Below are 21,059 nucleotides of genomic sequence, written 5' to 3'. Positions count from 1 at the left end.
TCTCATTCATTTACAGATTCAATAATTATTAAATTCCCACTTCGTGTGAGGCACTGTGCATAGAAAGACAAAACCAAAACATTGTTTAGCCTACAAAAAATGTCCATTCAAATAAGGAGAAAATATACACATAAGTAAATGCAAATCATACGCAGAGTTTGGGTCAAAGATTCTTCCGTAAGACTTGTATCTCAAATCATCAAAACAGTTCCTCATTTTTTTACTTTCTCTTTTGAATGTACAATCATACTGGAATTCTCTAAGTCAGCCTTATGATTTTTAAGGGCATGATTGCATACAGGAGTGGATGATATTTTGCAGCAATATCACGAATCAAGATTACACAATTAATTCTATATTAAATTATGTTTCTAAAACATTCATGAATGCATATACTATTAGACTAATGACTGTTTAAAAACTAGGATCTTAGCCCCAATCAGGTACTGTTTATGTCACTTTTTGATTGCTCCTAATTTTGGAATTGGAAAGGACTCCTTTAGGCAAGCCTGGACTAGGCCTTTCTCAATGGGTAAATCAGAAGCAAAGCTCAGCAGACATAAGATTACCTGGTACATCTTTCAAAATATACCTAGAAAAGATCCCATAGCATCCTCACATTTGCTGCTTGATTGTTGTAAGTTCTTTCAGCCTAGTCTACATCCCCCTTAGAGGCAGTATAACATAGAGGGAAGAAAGCTGTCTCTACAGTCAGGAAGAACTGGGCTCAAGCTACCTACCTTCGGGACTCCCAATCATCTCTATGAGGTTATACATTCCCAGAAAAGGGTCAATCTGCATTTGTGAAGGAAATTCCTTACCAGGAGCTCTCCTCTCCAATGAAATCATAAGTTTGGGCAAAAAAAAAAAAAAAGATTTTGCTCTTTTTTATAAATCCCCCCCCCCATTTTAAATTAATCATCTCTCACTCTCTCTATTCTGGAGTATTTTGTCCAAACCTGGATACCGTATTATAGATTGGATGCCAGTTAACTGCAGAGAGTACAAAGGAGGGAGAGCCAGGGTGGGGAAGGAAATTCATATTGTGGGAATTCTTCTTCATGTAGGATTTGAACCAGATAACCTTTGAGGTCCCTTCAAATGCAGTGATTTTGTGATTCAGATGGGGGTAATCTTATGTAAAGTCACACTCTTCATGTTACCCCACCTCTCTAAATTAAATATTTTGTCTGAAATCTACTTTGATCAATCAGTGGCATTGATCTATTTCCCCTTTTCCAGATGTCATATTTTGTGTAACCCTACTGAGTCAAGGACCACCTTCTCCAAACATCTTAAAGTGGTCACCCAGCCTCCTTTTTGAAGACTACTAAGTGATAGGCAACTCCCTTTTTTGAAGGGGGAGTCATTTTGAGATAGCTAATTATTAGAAAATATTTATCTTATCAAGCATAAATCAACCTTCTCATAGCTTCCACAGCTTTCTGAATTCTTTCTCTATCATCAAGGAAAAGTTGAATTCTGCCCCCCTGAGGACTAGTTGAACACCCACCTGCTTTTGTTCTTTAGGAGAAATTCAACAATTGAGCCCTCTTTCCACATAAATATGAGAACCCCAGAATATTCAGACTATTTCCTATCATACCCAGGAAAGAATTAATTCCTGAACTTCTCTCCTTCATTGGCCTCTCTTGTGCTTCTTGTGGTCAAGATACTTATTGAGGTAAATTGCTATTTTTGTGTGCCCAAAGCAGACAAAAGGAAAAGCAAAGTGTCCCCACTGTTTTATCACTTCACTCAGTCTTCAATTCTTGGGTCCTTGAGAAAGGAATAAAAGTTTGTAGGTGGTTTACATGGCTAATAGTTTAGCAAACATCATAAACTCAAGCTTTGGAGAGACCTCAAAATTTCTTCCTTATGAAGGCCCATTGAATGTGGGCCTCTTTGTTATTAGGTCTGCTTTATAGAAAACTCATTTCATTCATCTCCAGAGGGGAGTTTAAACCAGCCAGCAGCTCACAATGAACTCCCAAGCTGAGATGGTTGAAATTCCCTTTTTGTTCCCAGAGATATTTACTGTTGGTACAACAGAGAATCCTTTGGGTGAGATTGGTGCAGAGGAGCTAGCTTGTATCTGCTTTTGAAAATGTCAACAAAGGCTCTTCTTGTTCAGTGAGTCCCTTTGGCCATCAGCATCCTGGAGCGAGCTCATCTGCCAGGTTTCTGGGTCACAGCGATTAGTTGGCAGAGGATTCTGTTGGGAGGGTTGCTGCAAGAAGGACCAAGGGAGTTTCATCTTCCTAAACTTACTTACATGCTTACCTTCAGATACAGGAAATTAGAAGTCTTTCATCCCAGGCAATAATTTAATGGGGCTAACCTTGATTGAAATAAGAACCAGGGGAAGAAGGGGTGGGAGTGAGGAGCGCAACTGTATGAAACTCAGCACAACCTATTTGTGGCTTCCCTTTCTGTTTGCAGGAAGAGGAGATATCCAGCCCCAGTTGGACAGTGCATTGCAAGATGTCAATGATAAATACCTTCTGCTGGAAGAAACTGAAAAACAGGCAGTCAGAAAGGCCCTGATTGAGGAGCGTGGCCGATTCTGTGCCTTCATTTCAATGCTTCGGCCGGTGATTGTAAGTTGGGTTCAAGTCCTGGAACATTTAATGGATACAACATCTTCCTTTTTGGGGGGGTGGGAGGTTGTGACTCAAGTTTGTCATCATTGTAGGGAGTTCCCAGTGTGGATATTTTCTCTACCAATGCTGATTGGCCATTTTGTGTCTTACAACTAATTATTATTGTATAATATACAATCAAATACATATCAAAATAATAAAATAACAAGATAAATAATAAGTCATATTTATATAAATAATAATAACCATCTATATAACATTTAAAGATTTGCAGAGTCCTTTACATAGATAATTTGATTTGTTCCTTACAATAACCTGTACATCTTAAAGCAGTGGTGTCAAACTTAAATAGAACAAGAACCCCCTCTATGGCACATATTGTCTTAGAAAACTACACGTTTATACATTTCTTTTTTTAAAACAATAACATTTATATAGTGAGCAAAATAGCATTTATATGCTGAGCATTATACTAAGTGATTTTTATAATTATCTCATTTGATCCTCACAATAATATCAGAAGATAGATGCAATTATTATCTCCATTTTATAGATAAGGAAACTGAGATAAATGTGATTTGCCCAGGAAGTTCTGAGTTCAAATTCAGCCTCAGAGGCTTACTAGCTATGTGACTCTGGGCATACAAGGGTTAAGTAACTTGCCCAGGGTGACCCAGCTAATAAGTATTAGAGGTCAGGTTTGAATTCAGGTCTTCCTGATTCCAGCTCAGCACTCTCTCCACAGTATCACCCCAGAACACATTAAAATCAGATAGGAATGACTTTGTAATCATATATAAACAGTCCTCACAAGGGTCCAGAGTTTGGTTCCTCCAAGCAAATAGCTTAACTCTAGGGAGACTGAGTGACTGGTTGGGTTCCGTTCTCAAGAACCTCAGGTACTCATGGTTTGTCAAGCTCTGGAGAGGAGGTGTACAAAGGAAGCCATGCCCCCAGGGCTTTTAAGCAGCTTAAATGGGGACCCCCTGAAAGACATGCAAGCTCTGAGATGGGAGCCAAGTCTTAAAAGTGGTAGAAATGATTGAGCAGAGAAGTCCAGATGAGCATTGGCCCAAAATTAGGAGATGAAGCCTTGTGTTTGAGAATGTTGTTGAGGACAGTAAAATGTATAAATAATAGAAACAGAAAGACAGGAAGAGGCTATGTTTTGAAGAAATTAGGTGCAAGAAAGAAGTCTGCCTGTGTGATTGGAGATGTAATTGGGGTCACCTGCTGCTGCTGTTTGTCCTTTGTTCTCTAAGTAAACCATAACATCAGGGAGGTCTATGCAGTGACAGATTTGAGGGAGGGGTGATGTGCTATGTCACCAGCCTCACTTTCTCCTCTGGAACCCTCTGGGTCCAGTGACCAGATATGGATAGGACGACTGAAAGTAACACTAGGGGGTCATCTAGTCAGTATAGGGGGTATGGGAGATAGTTCTTAAAAGACCAACAATATCTCCCTTTCCTCTTATTTCATCTCTGAGAAAAATATCATTTAATTGTAAATTGCACCCTGATAAAGGAAAAGTCAATTAAATTTTTCCCCCAAGTTTTTCTTCTATATGCCCCAACCCCCATACCATTTATTAAATGAGTGAGGAGGAGATACAGGACCAAGAGCACCATACTTCAGGGCCTGGGTCATAGTAGGCATTTAATAAATGAGACCATCTGGGACTAGATGAGATAACATTTGTAAAGCACTTTTAAACTTGTAAAGTTCTATATACATACTGGCTATTTTTTAAAATTATTATTATTATTATTATGAGCATTATTATGAGCAACTAGGTGTCAAAATGGATAGAGTGCCTTGCCTCAGTTTGCTTATCTGTAAAATGATCTGGGAAGGAAATGGCAAACCACTTCAGGATCTTTGCCCCGAAAAATCCCAAATAAGGTCACAAAACATCAAATATGGTTGAAAAATGACTGAATAAATTATGATGATGATGATGATGATGACGATGATGAAGAACCACTTTTATTTTAGTATTTCATTGTATCCCATGATCTTATAAGTATTTAGCATTCTTAGGCTGATGAAGTATTAGAATTCCAAAAAAGGTTTTCATAGTAAATGCAAACTGGCACTGTTAAATCATACCAAATAATGCCACTTTTGGACGTAGTCAACTTTGACTATCAAATTTGTTAGTATATAACCAAGACTAATATTATTCTTTTTCCCCTCCTTTTCTTTTTTTGGCAAGGGTGGGCTTAAGTGACTTGCCCAAGGTCAACAGCTAGGTAATTATTAAGGGTCTAAGGTCAAATTTGAACTCAGGTCCTCCTGACTCCAGGGCCAGTGCTCTCTATTCACTGTACCACCTAGCCACTTCTTTCCCTTTTAAAAAAAAAAATCTTTTTTGTATAGGTTGGCTCATTTCTTATTTCTGATTTTCTCTCTTCTTCTTCCCCTCCCCTTCATTCAGCTAACATTTGAACAGCTTTGCTAGCATTTTCCAAGAACACATATTTGAAAAATTAATCTACCAACAAAAAAGTTTCAGACTGTAATCTACCCCCCCTCCAATTTTTTTCTTTCCTTTTTTTTTGGTTACTTTTTTCCATTTTGTTTAGGTAGAGGCTTAATTTGTTATTTTTCTTTTACTTCTTATTAAAACAGGCCATGAAAGCAGTAAATTTTTTTCCAAGTACTTCTTTAGCAAGTCTTATACATTTAAAAAATGTTGGATTTTTATATTTCTTTGTCATTTTTAACATACTTGCTCATTTAATTTTGGATTTTTATCTCCAACTCAAGCATATTCTTTAAGACATTTAATTTGCAGGTGTTTGGATAATCTTCAGCTGTGTGGGTGTATGTGTGTTGTGCTTTTTTTTTTGTTCTTATATTTTTGAACTCTAAGCTGAGAATATGCTATTTTTAATGCCATTTTGTGTTTACTATAAAGACATTTTGGGATTCTGGGGTGTAATCAACTTGGAAGCACATGAATAGAAAGTATATGTGTTCTCCTGTCCTATCATTGAGTTTTCTTCACTTATAAAGTCTATTCTAATTTTAGCATTAATTTCTTTATTAACTTTTTGATTTGTCATTCGGAGGGTTGAGTATAAAGGGTCTCAATTGACTATTAATGCTGTAGTCCTTCATTATTCTCAGTTTTTCCTTTTTCATGTTTTGTCATATTGTTTGAAATAGAAATTCCTTAAGGCTTTGTCCTTTTTATCTTTATATCTAGAACGTGGCACATAGTTTAAAAATGCTTGATTAATTGATGTTATTAAATAACTATTTTAATTGCCTTTATCATTATGGACTAACTTAAAGGAAGTATAAACTAAAAGGACCTTAGGAACCATCAAATCCTGCCTCTCTCCCTTTTTAAGATCGTTAATCAGATATTCAGAGTAGTAAAATTACTCGCTCCAAGTTGCCAACCTTGTAGCTTTCTATGTCATTGACCTTCCCTGGCTGCCACTCCCCTATGTTGCTATATCTCTTATTAACACGTAAGATCCTTGAGAGTGAGGACCGTCTTTACTTAGCTCTTAATAAATGTTCATCCATCCATCTATTCATTGATTCATTCACTCATTCATTCCTGAAGTCAAAAAATAGAGCTGGGGCTTCAGTGGAAATCTCCTAACATCCAATCCCCTGCTATTTCCACTGTAGCACTTGTTTAATTTTCTTAATACTGTTTTGTCTGATATCATTAGCCCTGATATGTGGATTTCTTCCATCTATTTCCCTTTAGAAAATGCTCTTATCCATGCTCAGACTTGCACTTGAAGCTCACTGACAATTGAGTGAGATGCAGACAGGAGTGAGGAGATTTAGGGAAGGTAGAATAATATCAGTAGAACAACTGTTGCTATTGCAATAGTTTAGAAATGTGGTGGTAAGACCTTATGCAGGGATGGTGACTGTCAGGGGACAGGAAAGGTTATATGCAAGAAATATTCTAAAGGCAAAAATGACAGGCCTTGGTAAGAAAGAGTGAGGAACTGAGAATAATGTCTCAGTTGTGAGCCTGGCTGTTTAGGATAGTGGTGTTCTCAACAGGAATAGGGAAATTTAAAATGAGGGGAGTTTTTTGAGTTCAGTTTTGCATGAGTTGAGTTTAAGGTGAGAGAGAGAGAGAGAGACTTTTTTAACTGTGTTAATAGGGAAAAATGATTTTTTAACAAGAATAATATTATAAAGCAATATATATCATATATATTATAGTAATAATCTTTTTTATGCATCAGTCACTATGCTACTGGGAATACAAAAAGAGATGGAAAAGGCAGTCCTAACCTTAAGGAATTCACCTTCTAATTGGGGGAAAGAGAATAGGAACAAGCAAACAAATATGTATAAATTAGGAAAAAAATGAAAACAAAATACTTGATTACTTTGAAGAAAAAAAAGTTATTGGTAACTCAGCAATGAAATGTCATACCCTGTTTACCTAGCTGAGAAAGCAAATAATATATAGACCTCTGTCTATATAAGATCTTTGATACCAAGAAGGTAGTGTAAAGTGCGTGACTTTTTAATTACTTTCCCTCAGGAAGAAGAAATCTCCATGTTAGGGGAAATAACTCATCTCCAGACCATATCTGAAGATCTAAAAAGCCTCACTATGGATCCTCACAAATTACCATCATCAAGTGAACAGGTAAGCAGCCAGAGGAAGAAGACTTTGGAGTCAGGACACACCTGCTCTTTTTAATGCTGTTCTTAATTTTAGTAATTTCACTTTGGATAGATTAACAGCCATTCTTCCCTAGCAGAATAAAAGTGTGGAGAATTTTTTGAGCTGCTTTGAGTCCCCCTCTTGGAAACTTGTGGCACAGTAGATAGAGCACCGGCCCTGGAGTCAGGAGAACCTGAGTTCAATTCTGGTCTCAAACACTTAATAATTGTCTAGCTGTGTGACCTTGGGCAAGTCACTTAGCCCCATTGCCTTAAATAAATAATTAAATAAAAAGACTTAATTTAGAACCTCACCTTCCCATCCCATTCTGACCCTTTGTTCATGTGCCAAATTTCTGTTTCCATAGCCTGAAAATATAATTCAGAATAGAAATGGTGGGTATTTTATTTTCCATTCTGCTTAATTTTACTCTCTAGACTACAAATGATGTTGGTTGTCTGATACAGATTTTAACACCATTTCTATGTCTCAGAAAAGTGTTGGGCACGTTTTGTGAAATTTCCTACTTAAAGCTTTTTGGGGAATATTATTTTTAAGCATTAGCACAGAGATAATATTAGCCAAGAGTCCTGATTTTATGCTTCTTTTGTCTTTTTTTTTTAATGTTTAAAGTAAAATTCGAACATGCACATGAAATCTATACAGCTTTCTATTTTTTTCAATGCTGAAATGAATGTTTTGACTGCATGTCAAATTTGAAATTTTCTTTCTTTTGTGAAAAGCAGCTTTATGTGAGCCATTTAATTTGAATTGTTACTATGCCAGAGAAGATCTTGGAACAGAGTGAAGACACATGGAATACTCTCTAGAGAAGGCAACCTCAAGTGACTCAGGGGCAAGGGTTGATAAAATGATTTTTTCTCTAGCCGTTGAACCCTTCTGAGTTTCATATGAGAGTTTGTACATCAATGTACATGTGTATCTTCATATTTCTTGGGATTTCTCCCTTTAATTTTTTCTCAGCCAATGATGATGACAGCAGCTGCTTTTGTGGTACATTATAAAGGGGAGGGGTAATCTCACAACAAATCTTTTTTTGTTTTTCTGGAGAAAACCTGTTTTGATGTGTATTCAGATTTGACAGATTCTTTATTCATTTGGCAATGAAAAAAAAATCTCCTTTTTTTAGTATACCTACCTTATTAAATGAACTTTTTTTTAAATTAGGTGATCCTAGATTTGAAAGGTTCTGATTACAGTTGGTCATATCAGACACCTCCATCTTCTCCTAGTACAACTATGTCCAGAAAATCAAGTGTTTGCAGGTAAGTGAAAACTTGGGAAATTTTTTCTAATAAAGGTTGATTTTGGTTTTCCAAGTGCTTAATAATTAGGGATCAATCTAGAATCTCTGCTTGGTATCTCTGAATAGTAGTTGCCCTTTGATATTGAATAAGACCATGACAGCAGGGAAGTGATGTTTTGACTCACCTATAAGACTGATTAAAATGAGGGGGCATTGTACAAAGAAGTCATTCTTACCATCCCTTGCAGGAGCCTCAGTGATATGGGAAAGACTTGACTCCACTGATCACCAACTGACCAGATCTCTTTGAATTAATTTGAACTGTTACTGTAAAGATATCTATAAAGATTTTCTATTATCAGTCTTCTTTATCATTGATTTATTGTTGATTCAAGGAAAGACTTCATTAACCCTTAATTATCTGGAGTATAGACTCTTAAATTTGCCAGTAAAGGTTATCTGTTTTGTGATTATAGTGAATTATTACTTTTGTGTTACTTGTAACTGACTTACTATATTAAATGATACAGAGAAGAGATGAATTATTTATTGGTTGATTTTACTACAACCTGGCAGGTAGAAAAAGGAGAAGTGCATATCCTTTATCTCCTTCACTTATTTAGCTCAAATAATCACAGTCTAAATAGAGATTTGCTTTGTGCTGACTACATTTGCTGAAATAGCTGATGTCTTCAAAAATATTTTCTTCCAGCTGAATGACTTATTAGCATACCATCCCCCTGCTTAATTTTTCTGCCTTCCTTATGAGGAAGGTTGCATCAATGGGTGTCACTTTTAGTTTTTAAAAATTTTATTCCGTACACTTGATTTCTGGTGTTTGCTCTCCTTAACCAAGTGGACTTTTAGCCAAATGTTTGCCAATCTAATGGCGTTATCTTCCCACAGTCATATACAAGTGTTTCTTGGTTAGGTTTCTGGGGGTTTTTTTCCCCAAAAAACCAGTCTCATCAAATGAGAAGGTCATAGAACGAGGGAGCATAAATTTAACGTTGGAAGAAGCATCTATATATTCATTTTACAGAAAAGGATATTGGATTCTTGCCTGGGGTGGCAAAACAGACCAAGCTGGGGGTTGAACCCGAATCCTCTGACTCCAAATTCTTTATTCTTTCCATGGTATCTAAGTGAAGTTTGCATCAGTGAAATGGGATCCCAGGGCCACCAAAGTCCATATTAATACAAATAGATACAAAGACACTATATCCTGCAATTAACATTTTGACAGTAGTGGTCTTGTCCAGTAGACATGTAGGCAGGATGACCACCTCTCACTGAATTGTTTTTTTGGTTTTTGTTTTTTGGGGGGTTATTTTTTTGACATGTCATTATGATTTACCAATAAAGGGGGGAAAAATCACAAGCCAAGAATGCTAAGTTTTAAAGTGAATACTTGTTTTTTTCCCCTCCCCCAGTGCTTGAATAGAAAAATCATGCTACAGTCTGAATCAGCTGTGTCCTAGGGAGAGATTTCTGGGAGTGCTGTATTTTCATTGTCCAAATGTACTCTTTTGGTTGATTGGGAAGGAAATGTATATTCATGCTAATGACCCCCTCCAATGGTGCTTAGCTTTACATCCACCAATGTCCATTTCCACCATTATGTTATCATCACCCACTACTGAGAGTGCAGCAGCATCATAATATTTCTGAGCTGTTTAAATTAATTGTCAGGAAATTCATAATGCAAATTCTGTTTGAGTGGATGAGGGAAAGACATCTCTAAAGACCTTAGAATTTCTCTTCTTTTAAAGCCTTTCTTCTTCTCACAGCTGGTCTTCCTTTGGCACAGTGTCCATTTGAAATTTTGGACCACGTTCAGTTTTATTTTTCCCTAGACTGAAATTTTTTTCCCTAGTATCGGATGTTCCCTATTTGTGTCCCAGTGAAAGCCTGGATGCCCATCAACTAATTGTTGAAACGGAGAGAGAAAGGACACTTTGTAGGTCTGTGTATCTGGGGCTTCATGTCCATTCCCAAAGCTCATTGTGTTAGAGAGACTTGTTGGCTCTTTGGAAACAAAATCTATCTGGATTTCACAAGCCTTACATTTTGTGCTAGGAAGCTGGGCTCCACAAATGTTTTCATAAGTTTATTTCCTCTATTTTCTCCTGCTTAAGAGAATTCAGTTTTACTATTATACTTTATTTTCTTGTCTTTGGGTGGAAATTTTTGTTAGGATACAGACTACTAGACATGCACTTATTTGGGTGTTTTGGGTTATTTTGGTTTCCAAAATGGTAAAAATCATTTAAAAAATTTCATTAGCATAGAAAAGTAGATGAAATGACCCTCTTTCAATGCAAGTCAGCACCTTTTTTTTTCCAATTTATGGTTTTAAAGAGCTTCTTAGAACAACTTGAGAAGATAAGTAAATTGTCTGAGCTCACACAGTCAATATATGCCAGTGATGAGACTTGAACCCAGGTCTCTTGGGTTTTAAGACCAACACTCTATTCACTCTATTTGTCCTTGGGAGATTGCTCCAAAGGTTACTTGTCACAGTTTTCATAGCCAAAAGCACCCAGAGACTTCCTTGCTGATGAGGGCAAAAGTCCTCAGTTAGACAGATTGCTCAAGATCAGACATATAGACACACGTGTAGTTAATTTGTGGACAGTTTTTTTTTTTCCTGCTTTGGACATGAATCACATTTATATGTTGGGAAGCCTGTCACTCCTCTGCCACCTTCAGACAAATACAGGCCAGGTTGTTGTTAGCGTGTTTTGAGAGGTATCTTACCACACCAAGGCTTCTGCAGCTAGACTGGCACAGTCATTTTCTGTCCCACTGATGCCAATGCTTCAGCAGTTTTCTGTCATCTTCCTGAGCCTGCAGTTGTATTCTTTTTGGCTTAGAAATTGACCTAGAAATACCCTTATCTGATGAGAGGGCTAACAAAATATAAATGCCATTTGTCCTTCCTAACAGATAGGCTTGGGTTTAGAGACTTAATCTAGGAAACTTCTGGGTGAATAAATTCTCTCCCTAGAAAGTGTTGGTGCCTTCTCTTTAACTTGTAACCTTAGAGCCTGGGACCCCAGAGCTGGTACATGTTAGATACAGGACTTCGCTGTAGTTCTTCCTGATTCCACAATGTCATCTTAAGAGGATGGCTTTTTATAGTCACTTTTGGACACATCTCTTATCTTAACAGGATATATAGTTATAGTTATGTTTGGAGTTGCTTTTGTGTTTTTTGCTACTCGAGGCAAAAATGTACATAGTGTTAAATAATTTCCTTCCTTCCTGTTGTGAGTGAACCCTTCCCATTCCCTTCCTCTGGTTCTTACCTCTCTCCTTCCCATTCTGTCTCTCACAGCAGCCTGAATAGTGTTAACAGCAGCGACTCCCGGTCAAGTGGCTCACACTCTCATTCCCCCAGTTCACATTATCGCTACAGAAGCTCCAATCTGCCCCAGCAGGCTCCCATGAGGCTGTCGAGCGTGTCCTCCCATGACTCGGGATTCATATCCCAGGATGCCTTCCAGTCCAAGTCACCATCGCCAATGCCACCAGAAACGCCCAACCAGGTACAGTTGTCCACATCTCCCATGGGGCGGAGACAGAAATGACACACATACGTGAATCCTAGCCTGATCATCCTGGGACCCAAAGTTGTATCCTGTCTCAGGTCACAGTAAAAGATGATCTTATTTAGGAAACTTCTTCCTAGTCTTCAAATTGCAAGAAATGTTTTGTCCCCTAAAAAAGTCTTTACAAAAATAGAATTTACTCCACTTTTCCTGAGGGTATCTGTGTAGACTTTTCCAGTAGTTGGCAGGCAACCAGAACTGAACCAGTCTTTGGTAGGCTCATAGATATGGGTATTCCTTCAGGTGATGATTGAATTATATACACCATTCATTCTCAAGTTTTACATGAACCACTTAGATGATGTATCTCCTCATGTGCTTCTTCCTTCTCCAGTTCACCCGGCATGCCTTTTGTGGACCTTTGCCCAATCCAGGAGGTCTTGAAGTATGCGTAATATTTTTGTAACATGAGAGGAATATGAAATTTTTCATGTTAACTTTTCAGTGGATCATAAGCACCTGATTCTGAGAGAAGGGAAGGAGTTGACTCTTGCTTGTACAGCAGTTGGATTAGTTGGTATTGTGCTCATCAGACCCATTCGATCCTGTAGAGGCCAACATGGATATGTTGATTGGATTCCACCCTTTTCTCTCCCTGAGTATAAATCAGTTTGCTTCTTGCTCAAGACATAGTAGCACTTGGTCAAACAGTGGCACTCAGGTTTCCAACACTCTCTAATCCATATTATGTCATCTGGTCAGTCACCAGTGGCCTTTTGAGTCTGACCATACAGGGCTTTCATGGGTTTTCCTATTCAGGAACTCATGTCCTCATCTCCCTAGTACATTAGAGCTCCTTATGTCCTGGGGGAGAAAAGAGAGGCTCGGGGTCTCCATAGAATCTTAGATTTCACAGATCATTTAATCTTTCTCTCCCTCAAGGATGTTAGAATACCTTCTACAACATATCCAAAAAAGTGATTACCCAGGCTTTGTTCAAAATATTTTCTTTTGAATAGAAAATGTACCACTTAATAAGACATCCTGTTCTATTTTCTAATAATTAGAAAAGTTTCTGGGGGCAGCTAGGTGGCACAGTGGATAGAGCATTGGCCCTGGAGTCAGGAGTATTACCTGAGTTCAAATCCAGCCTCAGACATTTAATAATTACCTAGCTGTATGACCTCGTGCAAGCCACTTAACCTCGTTGCCTTGCAAAAAAAACTAAAAAAAAAGTTTCTTACATTAAACTGAAATTCTCCCTCCCTGTTATTTCCATCCATTGCTACTAGTTTTCCCCTCTTCAACTCCCTAAAGTAAGTCCATCTTTAAGATGTGTTGAGTTACAATTGAAGGCTACAGGAACTGAAATTTCGAACCCCTAAATTCACATTGCCCCCTAGTCCCCCGCCCCCTTTTCTTTGCCTGGACCTAAATGTCCTGCTGCCTATATTTTGGCACTTTTCTCTGGTTACTCTTGGTGATGGTACTAACTCTTCCCATTATAGGAGGATGGAGAATTATCTGCAAGGCAAGAATTGGTGTAGTCAGAATTCTAGAGTTTTATCTTCCTTTTCCTCCTGAGAAAGAACATGTGCTTATCCTCGCTGGTGCTTTTTAGGCTTTTTTTCCTCAAGCATCCTGCTTTCTCCCTCCTCTCTGCACAACAGGAAGCAAGGTGCATGTGATTGCAGACTGAAAATCAACTGAGCCAGAATGATGAAGGGGGTCTCACGCTTTTCTGCTGTGCAGTGTAATTTGGTGTTTGTTTTTAATCAGTCGACATAATTTTATTTGTAGCATTGTGTTGCAGGGCTTGAGCAGAATAAATGTGCAGACACTTATGCTTACCTTGCCATGGATGGTTGGCCTTGAGTATTCCCTTTAAAGACTAACAAACTCAAACAGAACATCTTGGCTTCTCTAATAACGATGTTTAGGGACTTGGTAGAGAGAACCTTTTGGGGAAGCATCAAACCAACCTTAAAAGCTGAGTATCTCAGATAAATCCTCTTAGTGACACTATGTCCTGGGGGAGAAGTTTTCAAGTGTAATCAGTCAAAAAAAAAGCGTAATCAGTCAACAAGTTTATTGAGAATCAAGAACATATGTAACAAAATATTTTTAATAATATGTGTCTAACACTGCAGATACAACAAAAGGCAAGGCCCTTAAGGAATTCACATTTTAATGGGGTTGGGGAGACCCCATGTAAATAATAGGGTACCCTCAAAGGAATAAGTGGGAAGTCATCTCAGGGAGGAGGTCCCAGGAAAGGGAAATGACTTGTCTATGGTCACTATACCTAATGAGGAGAAGAGCTGCAACTATTTACTCAGTTTTGCTGATTCCAAATGGAATAATATGCTTTCCCCCAAGCTGCCTCTCACATATCACTCAGCTCTCAGCATCCAGTTTCTCCATAAGTTCTCCTTGTCCGTTTGATTCCTAAGTAGGCCATCATTCATTGCTAAGCCCTGGTGCCTTGTCTCCTTCCACCTCCTGTCCTGGATTTCAGTGGTTGGTAGTTCTTTGGCCTTGATGCCTTTTCCTGTCTGACAAAGAGGGGTAGATTTCACCATTGACTGATTGGAACTTATAAATCATCTACTAAAGATCATAGGCCATTGGTGTTTTCCACAGAAATAAATATATATAGATTACTGATGTTAAAAATACTGAGAGTTGCTACATTTCTGTCCTTCGTTTAGTTGGGAGGTTCAGTGGATAGAGCACTGACCCTGGAATCAGAAGAATATGAATTCAAATCTGGTCTCAAGACACTTAACACTTACTAGCTGTGTGACCTTGGTCAAGTCATTTAATCTGATTGCCTCACATCCAGGGCTATTCCCAGTTGTCCTGATTCATATCTGGCCACTGGACCCAGATGGCTCTGGAGGAGAAAGTGAGACTATTGACAGCACAACACCCCCTCATTCAAATCCAGTTCACTTCTTTGTCATGGCTTCACCTCCCCAATGTTATGGTGTTCTTCCAGAATGAAGGATAAACAATAACAACAAATTGGACATTTAAGAGAATTAAAGAATTTAAAAAAAACTTGATTTCTCTATCCTCCCCATTCTTCTTCTTCCTCTGCACTTCCACCTACCACCCAAAAAAAGACTTGAGAATATGTTCTCTAATAACAGCATAACTATTTAAAGTTAACATTTGTCAGAAACAAGAAGCCAGGGTTGTGTTTTTATTTTTAAGAAACAATAGCAATAAGATAAATAAAAATATCTCGTACTTCCTGAACCTAAAGTTTTAAATTGCTTACAAGTTACTCTTTTACCAAAATTTATCAGAACCAGAGACAGAAACCAATGATAATAGATTCATAAAGTTCATTAAGATTTGCAGAAATTCCTCTCAACAACCTTGTGAAATAGATATTGTCACTATTATCCCCATTATATGAAGGAAGTCACAATTTGTTGTTGGAATAGCAGGTCTCCTGATTATCTAAGTAAGGTGACTTGTATTGGACCATTTTTCTCCCCTTAAAAAATATCTAGGCAAATACAGGATTGAACTCACCAATAAGGATCTTTTGTCAAGAAAAGTTACATAGTTTCATGGAACTCCTTAAATATTTTACTTAAAATATATCATTGGAGATAATGAAAACTTTTTACCTCTTCAGGAGCCTGACATTGTAAGAATAGGTGGAAACAGCAAGTTGATCTCTTTCACGTATCTCTCACTAGAGACAATCCACTGGATTGGAATGAGACTTAATCATTTTAATAAATTAGCAAGGGACTCAAAAATGTGGAAAAGAATAGAAAATACACTTTGAAAAATAGTGCCTGTGACAACCACAACCAGTTTATCTTCACATCGTCAAAAATAGGATACATAAAGCCTGCTGATCAAATCTTCCTTGAATCCTTCAGACAAGTGTACAGGGGAGTCTATGTTATTGAAAATTAGATTAGTGGGCAATGGACGTTTAATGGAAAGAATATGGTTTCCTGAGTGACAGGAAGATTTAAACAAAACAAGTTTGGTTCCTTTTTCTTAAATGTCTGGCATCTCCTCAAGTGAGTCATCTTTCCTGTTAGTGGGCCATGTATTCGGGGTTGCTGTAGGGTAATTGGGGAAGACTACCTTGAGAGTTCTTAACCTTCCTCCCCCCTCCCCACCATGGATTCCCTTTGTCAGCCTGGTGGATCTTATATTGCCCTCTCAGAATGTGTTAAATGCATTAAATAATACATAGGATTGCCAAGGAAACCAATTATATTGAAATAACAGAAAATGTTAAAAAAAAAAAATAAACAAGTTCATGAACCATAGGTTAAAAAACCCCTGATCTAGTCCAAGCCCTTTCTTTTAAGAAGAAATAAGAAACTGAGGTGTAAGAGATTAAGGTCACATAGCTAATAAGTTGGGGTGTGAACCAAGTTACTTTGAATCCAAATTCATTTCCCTTTCTATTTTATATATATATATATATACTACAACCTTCTCAGGTATGGACAGTGCATGTGAATTGGGGAGATGAGGATACAGGTTAAAAAAAAATACTCTCCCCTAATGTTCCCAAAACATGTTGACTTAAGAGGTCATCCATTTGTTGATGCCCCTTCAAATATATTAGGAAATGACAACTAAGGATAGGTAGCTCTGAGCTAGTTTTAGCTAACCTAAATAAGGAGAAATGGCCAACAACTGCCCAGGTTCTTAGAGATACCTAGGGGTAAATGGTGAAACAGATGCTTAGGTCCAGGGTCCTTGTTCCCTTGGGAAGCTCCTACATGGATGTTGCTTCTTTAGTTAGATTCATCATGCCTCGAATCTTCTCCAGGAAAGGCTAGCAGGACCAGACTTGATTTTTCTTGCTTGCTGAACATTATAGATAGCTTAAAAGCCAATGATGTAAAGGAAAAAAAAATCCCTAATCCTCTGCTTCTCTTATCCTTCCTCTTTTCTCGTGTGTCCTTATGTGTCTGTCTGTCATTTCTGTGCATTCTTTTTTTTTTAATCCTTTTTTTTTTTTGGCGGCTTGTGACCTTTGTCTATGTGTATTTTGGGTCCGTATTTTGGATTCTTGTGTTTTCTTTCCTGCTCTGCTGCTGCGACGCTGACCATGCTACAGAACTCGTCCAGCTCGGCCTCTTCAGAAGCTTCAGAAACCTGCCAATCAGTGAGCGAGTGTAGTTCCCCCACCTCCGTCAGCTCAGGCTCCACCATGGGGGCTTGGGCTTCCACAGAGAAGGTGAAAAAGATTTATATCAGAGAACTAACCAGCCCTCCCTGACTTACTCCCATGCTTTGCCTCCTCTAGCTAGCTCCCTGGCAAAATACAGGTGAACCCTGAAAATAAACAGACATTAAACCAAGGTTTAATTAGCAGCAATCAAATGAAGCTCCCAATTTAAAGAGAACATATGTACCTCGACAGGTTCTTTCCCAGAAACTTGGGTTTTCACAGAAATCTGATAGTAAAGTCAGTTTGGATGAAAGAAGAATAAGATTTGGAAGAAGAAGGGAGGTGGGGAGAGAATTGGGATTTTTAAAGAGGTATGTGTGAGGGCTTGAATGCAGAATATCAGTAATGCATTGGCTTTTTCTCCCATCATTTCCCACCCCACCTGTGCCCCAGGTGTCCGTCCTTATCACAGCCTTGTTTGAACATGTCATTTCAAACACGTCTGGCTGTATGTTTTTGCGCTATTTAATTTTCTGTTAAAAATTTTTTCTGTCTCAGATTTGCTGTGAGGAAAATGCATTTTTGGAAAATTAGTTGGATTGAACAGACCTAGTTAATGCCATCTAAAAATGATTAAAATTGCATATTAAATGACCAAATCAGTATTCCTATGAAATTTTATTTTATTGACTAACGGACATTGTGATGAGATTATTCTAAAGATCGAGAGAAATTGTCTATCATTCAGTTTATAAACCATTCCAAGATGTAGTTGAAATCTATCTAAAGTAAATACTTATTTGGAATCAGATAGCATTGGTCTGTTTTCTCCCCTACTTCCTTTCTGCCTCATTCATTGATTGTCCGAGGGCAGCAAATCTCCATTATATTTTTATTTTTTAAAATCCAGATTCCCCTTTCCCCTTGCATAGAATACATCAATGCCATCTTGTATTTCCACATTCATCTTGTTATATTAATTTTTCCCTCTTTTGTTTGTTTTTTTTTGTTTGTTTTGTTTCCAGTTGTCTAACGGGTTTTATCACTATAGTTTACCAAGTGAGCCCCATGTAGCATCAGTGGGTGCAGGTCTTTATCCTCATTGCCTGCCTGCCTCCCGTCTGTGCCCTCGGGCGACCTCTGCCCTCCTTCCAGACCACGTTCATTATTACACCATTGGGCCGGGCATGTTACCGTCATCTAAGATCCCTAGCTGGAAGGTTTGTGTCTCACTCTCTTCTCCCTCTCCCTCCCCTTCATTCTCTCATTGCTATGATTGCCCTTATCCTGCTGTGGCAGTGGCCTCTCCCACTCTGTTTGGTTTTCCAAAACATCTTGCTGGGCAATATATCCTCCCTATTAGGGTTTGTGGGTTTGTGTACCAGGATAAAAGTCAACTAGCTTAGGGCTAGAAACCCCAGGCTCAGGGACCCCCTATTAGTCGACTATTTGAATTTTTCTGCTTCAAGATAAAATACAATAGGTGAATTTCTGTGAGCACAGAAAAAAAGTTAGTTTTCTAATGAGATTGGGAGGTCCCAGAGAATTTACTATTTCTTTTCCTTTGCCCCGAGCTAGTCCAGAGATATCATTCTGCTTGCAACATCTTTGTGAGGATAAGTAATAATCTGTGGTTGAGGAAATGTCATAGGCTATCTTAAGGGAACTAAGACTTTAGTCTTTAATTGTACCTACAGGATTCTGTCTTTAAGGTCTGACATGCTCACTTTTTCCTTTCTCATCTAAAGACTTCTCAGTATCCCTCTGCTAGAAACTGATGAGACAAGGACAGAGGCTGGTGAAACTTAAAAAAAAAAGACAAAACAAAATAGGAAACTGCTATGATGGCTAGCTTATTAATAAAAAAAAAATCAGCTTGGGTTCTAATTTGAAATGGAGGCTTCAAAAGACGATTCCTGATTGCAGCTGCATCTTGAAAGCAGAAGCTACCTTTGTGACAGTGGATCTGATGAGGATATATTGTTCACTCCTGGTCCTTAAGTGGTCTGCATATCAGATGTTTTACAGCTGCTATCAGAGAGATATCACTAATGTTGCTCTGGGATACATAGCTGCCTGAAACTGCCCAGAAATCCCTCGTTAATAAAAATATTAAAACCTTGAGAAAATTAATAAAGAGGGTCCTTGGAGCTGTTGGATCTGAAACATGGGTTTTTAACTTATTCTAAACAATTAGGTGGAGGTCTTTGAGTAATAGTGATAGTAGTAGTAAGCAGTAGTAGTAGTAGTAGTAGTAGTAGTAGTTAGTAGTAGTAGTAGTAGTAGTTAGTAGTAGCAACAGCAGCAGTAATATTAGTATTTATTGTCTGAAGTTTCTATTTACAAATATTATATATATAATATATATATATATATATATATATATATGTTTATTATTATCCTCACAACAACCCTGGAAGTGTTATAACATGTAATCCCCATTGTACAGAAAAGGAAACTGAGGCAGACAAAGTTAAGTGACTTGCCCAGAGTCACAGAACTAGTGAATGGCTAAGGCTGGATTTGAACTCAGGTCTTCCTGTCTCCAAATCCAACTTTCTCCAGTGCCCCCCTGAGCTCCTCTGAGTTAGTTTTTTTGACCATCCTTGAAAGTGAATCTCAGGGAACTGTTTTGCTTTGATTGGTATTTCCCAAAGAATCTCTATCATGAGGTTTGACGGTGGACCCCTTATGAAATAAAGCAGTTAGGGTGACTCCTCAGCTAACAGCTTCTCACAGCATCTGTTTCATGTAGGACTGGGCTAAGCCGGGCCCGTATGACCAGCCTATGGCAAACACCTTACAACGCCGCAAAGAAAAGCGTGAGCCCGACTCCAATGGAGGACCCCCCGGCATTCCACCTGCACCCACTGAGGAGGCCCAGAGGCCTCGGAGTATGACTGTTTCGGCTGCCACCAGGGTGATGCTCTAATTCCCAGCTGCAGATTGAGCATAGGGGTGGCCCATTTGTTGTCCCATTCTCTGGCCTTGGAGTATAGAAGTTAGCCTCATCCTCATAATCTTGTCACACAGCTCAAGGGACAGGGGCAAAAAGAATGCTTTCACTCCCTCTTGTCTCAAAGTTAGCACCTGTTGATCCAAGAGGAGGGTCGTTGACATAGGCTCAAGGAACTTGACCTGGTTCAGTGTGTTTTGGGGCTGGTCCCTGAAGTCCATGGGTTGAATATAGTCCTATTTGGGAAAAGGGAGGTACCCTTGCTTTGAGTCTCTGAAATGTTTATTTGAGAATTCCTCCAGCTCCAGCAATTGGAATCTCGAATTTTGCTTATAATTACCTTAGAAAAATTCCACTGAAATCCCTATAAGAAGAGCATTCTTTCCCCAAACTCTTCCCAGGGTGGCTGTGAAGTTTAGGCCCAGAGGTAGGTCCTGTGTGTCCTACCAGACCTTCAGCTGTTTGATTTCATTGCTGTTGTGTGTGTGTGTGTGTGTGTGTGTGTGTGTGTGTGTGTGTGTGTGTGTGCTTGTCTCCCCTGCCTGCAGCCTGGAGAAGAGATGGAGGCTTGTGAGGAACTCGCACTGGCCCTTTCCCGGGGCTTGCAGCTGGACCCCCAGAGGAGTAGCCGGGATTCCCTACAGTGCTCCAGTGGGTACAGTACTCAGACAACCACCCCATGCTGTTCGGAGGACACAATACCTTCACAAGGTATAGTAGACAAAGCCTAAAAGTGCACCACTGTGCAATTTCTCCCCTTTGCTTTTGCCCTCTGAGGCCAAAGAGCTGGAAGCTAATTACTCCTCCAAATGAGTTCTTCAAATATTTAATGAAAGCTCTCTGGTCTCTCTTTAG

At 38.6% G+C, this 21,059-nt stretch overlaps 1 protein-coding gene across 6 annotated transcripts in view; it reads left to right on the top strand.

The window, feature by feature from the left end:
- MTSS1 (MTSS I-BAR domain containing 1) overlaps positions 1–21,059 on the top strand; it is a 326,922-nt gene that overhangs the window by 301,393 nt on the left and 4,470 nt on the right. For 4 of the 6 annotated variants that reach the window (XM_074201660.1, XM_074201656.1, XM_074201658.1 and 1 more), the window contains 8 exons: positions 2,443–2,600; positions 7,138–7,245; positions 8,452–8,549; positions 11,871–12,081; positions 17,195–17,314; positions 18,274–18,468; positions 20,004–20,168; positions 20,753–20,915. In XM_074201660.1, coding sequence (XP_074057761.1) covers positions 2,443–2,600; positions 7,138–7,245; positions 8,452–8,549; positions 11,871–12,081; positions 17,195–17,314; positions 18,274–18,468; positions 20,004–20,168; positions 20,753–20,915 — 1,218 coding nt within the window. The remainder of the gene's footprint in view (positions 1–2,442; positions 2,601–7,137; positions 7,246–8,451; positions 8,550–11,870; positions 12,082–17,194; positions 17,315–18,273; positions 18,469–20,003; positions 20,169–20,752; positions 20,916–21,059) is intronic. The other 2 variants (XM_074201659.1, XM_074201662.1) reach the window with 2 other exon arrangements.

The sequence above is a fragment of the Macrotis lagotis genome, chromosome X (genome assembly GCF_037893015.1).
Source record: "Macrotis lagotis isolate mMagLag1 chromosome X, bilby.v1.9.chrom.fasta, whole genome shotgun sequence".
Taxonomy (NCBI): Eukaryota; Metazoa; Chordata; class Mammalia; order Peramelemorphia; family Peramelidae; genus Macrotis; species Macrotis lagotis.
The sequence above is the reverse complement of the archived record's forward strand: the minus strand, read 5'-3'. Positions and strand labels throughout refer to the sequence as shown.